The 9,018-nt window shown below is 40.3% G+C and overlaps 1 protein-coding gene across 1 annotated transcript in view; it reads left to right on the forward strand.

Moving 5' to 3' along the window:
* Window positions 1-9,018, forward strand: part of LOC123521318 (meiosis 1 associated protein) — a 42,934-nt gene that overhangs the window by 1,358 nt on the left and 32,558 nt on the right. Inside the window, exon 2 of the mRNA XM_045286898.1 lies at window positions 6,532-6,823. Within this exon, the coding sequence (XP_045142833.1) occupies window positions 6,584-6,823 (240 nt within the window). The 5' untranslated portion in view covers window positions 6,532-6,583. The remainder of the gene's footprint in view (window positions 1-6,531; window positions 6,824-9,018) is intronic.

A 9,018-nucleotide genomic window follows, 5' to 3' on the forward strand; every position in this document is an offset into this window, starting at 1 on the left:
GACGGACTGGGGAGACGAGGAGGGAGGAGGGAGGGAGGGACGTGAGGCCCACACAAGGGGGAAGTTCATTTATAACCCCCAACCCTATTTGAGGGAGAACCATTGAATCGCCATTGGACAAGTGAACTGCGGGTTATAAAAGCGTAGACTGAAAATAGAGGCCCTGAGCCTTAAAGGATGACCAAGGTTCAGGGGGCAGACTCAGCATAAGGAAGCCCGGCATGTGTGGGGACCTGAAAGGCCCCACAGGGGTGAGCCATGGGTGACGGGCAGCAGGTGGCAGGTCATGAGCAGAGTGTGGGCAGAATCAGGATAAGGACTTCTCAAGAATACTTGGAATCCACGGAAAGGTTTTGTTACGGAACTGACTTGACAGCGTTGGGTGGTTCGAGGCCTTGTTCCACATAGAACCAGTTTCGGCATGGGGAACTGTGAAGCGGCTGTTCTTGGCAAAAATGAAGACTGTAGGTCAGACGTAAAGTCATCTGCTTACTACACATCAGATGCATACATTGATCGTGTTTGAAGATACAGAAAGGAGAGCCGCCCGTTACCTCGCTTGTCAAGTTCCCTTGGCATTGCTAGTTAGCTGTTAGATGGTAAAAATGACTGTCCAAGCAAAAGTGCCTTGTGGGTTTGGATTGCCACCGACTTTGCACTGAGCAGCCTCATGGCGACTCCCCAGCCCCTCCAGGACTTCTTTCAGCATCATGTGCTTAGACCTGGAAGACTTACTTCATACATGTCTGAAAGTGTATTTCTTTGAATCCATCTCTATTTGACACGACAGCCTAAGGATTATGTCCAAACTCAGCCCGGTAATGCTGTGGTCCCTTTAAAGCAAAAGGAAATATATATCCTCAAAGTCAAGTGCTTCAAGACCTACCTATCTGTTTCACATTGCCTCCTGATCTCTTCTTACCTCTACTTTCAGTTCATCCTCTCATCCGACACATTTTGTGTAGTACTTTTAGATCTTTTCCTATTTTCGACTTCTGGCCTCTTGTTAGCCCTTTTTATTTACTGTTCCTAAAATAGTTTATACTCTAGACCTTAAATCCTAAACCATCTTTTTTGGTGATTTATCTTCTTAGAAAACTCTAGTCCCCAGGAACCTTGGATTAGGGCTGGCGAGGCAGTGCCCTTGGGGAAAGGCAGTGCTCTATCCTGCCGGGTCTAACCCATGTCCCCTCTGTCTCAGAGGTGGGGATAATTGCGACTCTGCTGTTCCTATCCTACTCTATTCACATCTAACCCCACAGGTAGTCTCATGTCATTACGTTTGCTTCAGATTCCAAATCCCACATGAAATATAAGAAACTTGTCCAACCCGCAGGGATCGGTTTTTTTTGCCCTTGCTATGTATTCTTTTCATAAGGAGTGACCAACCATATATATTTTTGCCATCTAGCCAAAGTCCGATCAGTCCTTAAATTATCTATAGTCTTCTTCCTGCAATTTGATTATATTTAATTAAAGTTTTCTTTCTCATAGGTTTTTTTGATATATAAGTGTAGATGGATTACTCAATTTAAAAATATTTTGCAAAAAATAAAAATTTAAAAACATATTTTGCAGCATAAGAAAAGCTTGGGATGTGGAGTCAGTGGACATGCACACTTGTACTAATTCGGTTTGTACTAATTCAATTACTCAGCTGAGTGTCTACGGCACTGTATTTACATCTGCTCATGAGCATAATGCTACCCCAACATTTCTCCCAAAAGTATCCCAAAGGGCTGAACCCATGTGAAGTCTTCATAATCATTGAATTGGTTTTAAGAAAAGAACATGCTTATACTGTGCATTTATCAAGTGATGTAGCAGTACAAGTAAATTTATATATCACTTGAGAATCTGGAGAGGCTTTTCGGGTTAGAAGGTATCAAGATTTTGATGCTTAGACTTGTTGGTTTTTTAGTGGATCATTCGCAATAGCACCAAACACAGGATGAAAGAGCCTCTGATATTAAAGTCTCTTTCAACTCTCACTGCCAAGTCTCAATTCCAACTCATAGAGACCTCTAGGACAGGGTAGTACCCCTGTGGGTTTCTGAGACTGTAAATTTGGGGGTAGAAAGCCTCATCTTTCTCCTACAGAGCAGCTGGTGTTTTCTAACTACTACAGTTGTAGTTTAGCGACCCAACACATACCCGGCGCGCCATTCCTCTTCCTCTCTAGAAAGGAGAAATCCTGTTAATTTCTCCAGAAGGGCTGTGCTATAGCCTCCAGTGTGAAAATCTCAGAGTTCTAGCCAAAATCTGGAGAGGCGATTTACAAATAAATGGCTTTGTTATAAAGGTTAGTTTGGCCCACCTGGTAAGCACATTTTCTGTGTTTTTCTATATTCTTTCCTATGTTTGAATCAGCTTCCAACATTTTATCCTTTGCATTTTCAATGTTGTAAAATATTTCAAGAAAAATGTTTTCCAAATCATTTTATGAGGAGCTAACCCACACATAATGCCATTCCATCATTCGATCCCATAAAACAGTATTGTACAATTGCTACCAAAATCAGTTTCAAAGCATTTTCTTCCTTCTTGACTCCTTAATATCAGCGTCCCTTTTCCCATACCACTACCCCTCCCGCCACACCCCCAGGAACCCTTAGTCTAGTTGTTGTCTCTGTAGAATCACCCATCCTGGGTGCCATACACTGAAAACATAGAAAACACATAACAGAGATTCACAAAGGCTACCAACAAAGATAAGATACAACAGAGATAAACCCCAATATGAAAAAAAACCCCACAGAAAATATTAAATACCTGATCAAGTCCAAAGTGCATCAGATGGGAGGTCGTGACAAGGTTTTAGCCATTCAAGTCAGAGTTACCATTTTGATCTACTGTCATCGTCTCTCCAGTACTCTATCTGATCCCCAGGTTATTGCCCTCCCTCAATTATGGTTAGCAGGAAATCACCAGAGGCTTATTCCCTGTGTAGATCCTGCAAATGTGTTTTGGGCTCCCACTATCCTCCCTATATAGCGTTCTGCAAACCAGAAGCTCACAATGTAAGCTCTGATACTACAAGAATGTTGAATGTGAGGTCTTGTGTCATTGTTACTTTCTCTGGGGCATTTCGAGCCATTTGGTCACAACCACCCTCATTTCTGTCAGTAAGTGCACCTTACTAAGTTCCTCTGGCTGTGGATCTAGAGTCTGGCAGGTGTCAGCATCCTCATGGGCAGTGCTTTCTTCGATGACTCCATTTATGTTCTACTCAAGTTTCATGTCTAGCATTGTCACTTTTCATCTCTGTTATGAATCGTCTCTCTCACTTATTCATTTTTGTGAACTGCTCCATGTGTTTATACTTGATGACAAGACTTGGAGATAATCCAGCTGCAGGCGTGTGTAGTCAGCAACCGAAGCTAGGAACAATGTTATGATCAGTCACTGATGGGATCGCACATCTGTTATTTACAAAGTGATTTGTAAACGGAAGAGCTAGCTGCTATTTGACTTTATAGCTTTGCTCATCGTATTGTTGGAAGGTTGTTGTTATTGAATTAAGTTGTCGTAGCTGAAATCTGTACAGATTGAAGCCATCCAAACTGCAGACTGCCTATACACTAATGACAGAAAAAAGGTTTCAGATGAGAGGGAAGATGGACAGGGGAAGTAGAAACTGAAACTTCTCCATCAAATAAGCCATCTGTGTATCTATTAGTCTGTGTCAGCCTCAAATGGATCATTCCATGCAGAAATTGACCCCAAGCACTTGTTAAAAGATGCTTATGACAAGTGCTTTCTTAGTCATTTAGTCATTGATTTGGATTTTTGGTTCAAGATTAATTTAAACAGATTAGCATATATTTGCTAATAAGTAAATAATAACTTATTGTACCCAGCACGTAATTGAAGCTCCATTAAAACAAATTGTTGAATAAATGAATACAAAGTTTCACCATTCAAAAAAGGGAAATTTGAATAAAATAACTGCATGTTCATTTGGAGGAGTCCCTGGGTGGTGCAAAGGGCTGATATGCTCAGGTGTTAATTCAAAGAAAAGTTGAAGGCTCAGTCCACATAGGCATCTTGGAAGAAAGGCTGGCTGTCTACTATCAAAATTAGCTGTTGAAAGCCCCATGGAAACCAAAAGGGGAGAAAGAGGCAGAGGAAAGTGGGCAAATGGAATTGGGGAACCCAGGGGAAAAGTGGAAACAATGCTATTATATTGAGGGGATTGCAATTAATGCCACAAAATAAAATGCATATGAATTGTTGACTGGAAAACTAAAATTCTCTGTCAGCTTGCACTCAAGCAACACACACACACACACACACAATGTAACTCTATAATGAGCCCAAGTGGCATAGTGGGTTACCTACTGGACTGCTAGCCATAAAGTTATCTATTAGAACCCACTGGAGAAAGGTAAGGTGCTCTTGGAAAGACTTACAGTCTCAGAAACCCAAAGGGCAGTTCGACTCTGTCCCATAGGGTCGGAATCAACTAGATGGCAGTGGGTTTGGTTTTGAGGCTGGAGCACAGTTCTGCTCTGACACACATGTCCAATAACACTAGCACTCACTTTTAAAATGCACTTATCAAAAAAGAAAGAAAGAGAAGTAGCTTTTAGTGATGACAGAGGGCCAGGGTGAGAACCAGCCATCTACAAGAGCCCTTTCACCCCCCAAGCTCTGACACGCCAGGTATTTGGCCTGACAAGAATGACTGATGAACTTGCTAGTGTACATGGGAGGGCGGGGGATGCTTCATTCCTGACTGGCCATTCAGCTTTCCAGGCTGTCATTCAGATTGGGAAAAGTTGAACGGGACAAGTTGATGAGGAAGGAATGGAGAGAGCAGGATCCCTGGACTTCCTAGCCCCCAAACTCCTTGACTAACCCATGTAATTGTATATAATTTTTTTTTGTTTCTTGGTCCATTTCCTCATGCTGTCTTCCTTAGTCTAAAATCCATGTGGGAAGGGGAAAATGCAAACATCCTTGTATACTTTTAACTGTCCCAGCCATGTTGTACATATAGATATGTCATGTCATTATATATATAAATGTATATGTAAATTTGTACATTTTCATCTCCCCAAAAAAGAGATAAGTACATTTATCTATACATTCTTAGAGAATTCCTAAAGATCATAAAATGTAGAATGTTTCTGAAAATGATCATAATTGGCTTTTTTCCTGCCTGTTGGGAAAATTAAAATAGCTTTTATTTTCTTGGCATTCTTTAACTAAAAAACAATAAAACCACTTCTATTCCCCAAGTAAGTAAACTGTTTCTTTATCTAAATAACAATTTGATCTATGATTGTCCTAATGGTCTTTTTTAAATATATAAATTTGCTAATTATAACATCTGTAAGGAACCGGATGTTGACGCAGGGTGAGTGTTGGGCTGCTCATGCAGATAGGTGGTTCAAACCCACCAGCTGCTCCATGAGAGAAAGCTGAGTCTGTCTGTCTCCCAAAGATTTACCATCTTGAAAACCGTGCGAGCAGTCCTGCTCTGCCCTATAGGGTTGCTATGAATAAGAATTGACTTGATGGCAATGGATTTGGTTTGGGTTTATAACACATATAGAGGAGATTTCATCAAACACTAATGTATAATTTAATAATTATAAAGTAAGCAGCCAGTAATCATAATAAAGATCAAGAATCAGATCATTGCGAATATCCCCGAGGCCCACCCCTGTTCATTCTCTTCTAATTCCTTCCTAGAGAAAATCACCCTGAGTTTTATGATAATCATTTCCTTGCTTTATAGTTTTTTTCCTTCTTTTTTTCTTTTTCTATTTTTTCTCCTTCTCTGTCCCATTAGCTGACACTGCCACTGGCACAGTCCCAGGGCAAGGATGCAACTGTGAGTTTTCTCTCAGCACCAGCTACCAAGTCCTGGCCCCACATCCTGGGGAGGAGCTTTATAGTTTTAGCACGATGTATTCACCCCTAAAAAATGTATCTATTTCTAGCAATTTAGGAGCCCTGGTGGCATAGCGGTTACGTGCTGGGCTGTAATCTGAAAGGTCAGCAGTTTGAAACCACCATTCTTTCCTGGGAGAAAGACAGGCTTTCTACTTCTGTCAAAGATTACAGTCTCAGAAATTCACAAGGACAGTTTTACCCTGTCCTACAGGGTCCCCATGTAACTAGTTCATTCATTTTTATCTCTGTATGTGTGCACATACTACAATTTATCCATTCTAATATAGATTGACATTATCTTAGAATGGCTAACCTATACTGTTTATAGTAGGGGTTAACTGTGAGCAAAGCTGTTATTTATGAACAGTCCTTTTTGCTGCCGATCTGCCTTTGTCCATATATTTTAGTGCATGTCATGATTCACAGATTATATGATTATAAACAGCAAGTCCAAAAGATCCCCAGATAAATTATTGTAGCCATTAAGAGAGTGTAACAATGTTAGTGAATCTAGTGCCAAGTGTGACTCCTTTCTGGACTTAGTCCCGTAGACCACTGTTCATTGTGTCCACCAAGCACACACTTCTGTTTTATAAAAGCCAGTCATTTCTTTTTCTTCCCTTATAGGTGTCAAGAATATCCAAGTAGTGGCTGCAGCTCCACCTCTGGTCTCACTGCCATGCATCATGGGCGCGCTACTGGCAAAGGGTCCTCCATCCCTGCACATTTCTACCAGCAACCCTCACGACTCCTCATTGTGCACGTCACTCTACCTTCCTGGTCTGGCATCTGCTCCAACCTCTGTGAGGCTCTGCAGAACTTTTTCTCTCTTGCCTGCAGCTTGATGGGCCCCAGCCGCATGTCCCTGTTCAGCTTATACATGGTACAAAATCAGCACGAGTGCATCCTCCCCTTTGTGGTGAGTGGGATCATATTTTACATGTCTATATTTTGTCCTGAAAATAAATGTGAGACTTCCGAAGTTGGGAATCAGAATGATTACTTACAGCAATAGCTATGCCAGTTCTCCATACCCAATACCCACAGAAGATTTAGGGTGTTAGAGAAGAACCCCAAAATTATGAACTCTGAATCTGGAAATTAGTTTGATCCCCCTGCCCTACTCCTGCAAAAAAATAAGAAAGAGCAAAAAGGAGGGTGAGAACTTTGGCTCCTTCATCATTTAGGTGAAAACTGACTCTGAGGCTCTGAGTTTTAGTTCCCTTTGAAATGTAAACAATTGGGGAAATAAGTCTCTAAATTTCCACCTGGGTTCCAGTTTCTTCTGCTCTGAAAGGCAAACTTGTGAAGAAATGAAAATATTTTCTCTACAGTTCCATATAGGACTCCTCCCCTTGGGCTTTTAAAAGGAAAAGGATGGGCCAGAGGTGGTGCTTTTACCCAGCTCTCTCACACGTACACCGCTGCCTCACCTCCTGCTCAAATAAAATCCAAATCTTCCCTGTCTCCTGTACGTAAAGTTCAGAATGACAGAAATGAGAAAGGTATTCCAAGTGCTAAGTGTATCCCCTTCTCTGAGGCAGCTTTGTACCAGTGCATCTTATTAAATAGACATAAATTCCCTTATTTAAGATTTCCAAAGAAGGAAGTGTTCTAAATCTACTGCTAAATTGAATCATTTTTAAGTGCCGCACTTTCTATCATTGAAAATGGAAAGATAATATGTTTGTTGATATTATAAAGTATAAAACCAATATCCATTGCTTTATACTTCTTTTGTTAAAATAGCACAATGGGTCACTATGAGTTGGAATCAACTCCATGGCAGTGGGTTGAGTTGGGTTGGGTTCTTGTGAAGGAACTTTATTCCTAAATCATCTCAAAAGGAGTCATAGAGGAAAAGTTTTCCTGTCAGTGCTCCAGCTGGGGGTTTTGTCTGTGCATCGTGGGTTGGGCGGAGATGGAAATGATGGAGAATGGATGAGAATTCAACTGATCCTTCCTACAACGTGAATAGAATTTAGTTCCTGTATTAGTTGTCTATTGCTGTGTAACAAAATATCCCTGAATGTAGTGGCTTAAAACAATAAACATCCACTATCTCACAGTTACAATGGGTCAGAAATTCCTACGTGATTTAGGTAGTCTTGGGTTTCCTCATAAAGTTTCAGTCAAGATGTCAGCCAGGGCTGTAGTCGCTTGCCTTGAGAATATTTCTAAGCTGCAATGCAGAGAGGAGGAACCCAGCTGTGACCCATGAATTGTGGAAATGCATTTGGAAGTTCAGGAAAACCAAAGCAACTGTTCAGCTTTTGCATGTGAAGAAAATTACCCACAGCCAAGAAAATGACCACTTAGAAAGGATTAGAGGCTTGACACAATGGATGGCTGTATGGATTGTGATAAGAGTTGTACAAGCCCCCAATAAAATGATAGAAAAGAAAAAAAAGGTAAAATAATTGGGAAGGAAGGGAATACTTTTGAACCCTTGTTTTGAGGAAAGAAAATACTTTTGGTCAGATTTCTTTATGTTAAGGGTACTTTGCATTTAAAATGAATCTTAATGATTCCTTATAAAAATTCAGATTTAAAATTACTAAAGATTAAATATGATGAACTATATCAAGGTATGAGACCACTATTATTAAAAGTCATGGGAAGATTTTCACACTAAAACCTTCTGTGATAGTAATTAGGAAAGGGAATGCTGTGGGGGCGGGGAAGCACGGGCTAGGTAAACAAGTATTAATTGGGGTAAAGGGGAAGAGGAGTGCACTAAGAGGAAGGTTGGCAAGGGAGGCAACAGAGGCCAATGTTGGTTTTTTTTAAGATTTACATTTTTTTCTGCTGTATCCTTTTTTGTTGTTGTTTTTGTGATTATCACTATGCTTTAATTATGTTTAATTTATAACAATGAAAATACATTCTGCATATCAGATATTTACATTACAATTCATAAGAGTAGCAAAATTACAGTTATGAAGTAGCAACAAAAAGAATTTTATGTTTTTTTTAATTTTAATCATTTTATTAGGGGCTCATACAACTCTTATCACATTCCATACATACATCAATTGTGTAAAGCACATTTGTATATTCATTGCCCTCATCATTCTCAAAACATTTCCTCTCCACTTAAGCCCCCGTCATTAG

This window comes from Echinops telfairi, unplaced genomic scaffold (assembly GCF_000313985.2).
Source record: "Echinops telfairi isolate 266 unplaced genomic scaffold, ASM31398v2 ScPeMD7_9;HRSCAF=40, whole genome shotgun sequence".
NCBI lineage: Eukaryota > Metazoa > Chordata > Mammalia > Afrosoricida > Tenrecidae > Echinops > Echinops telfairi.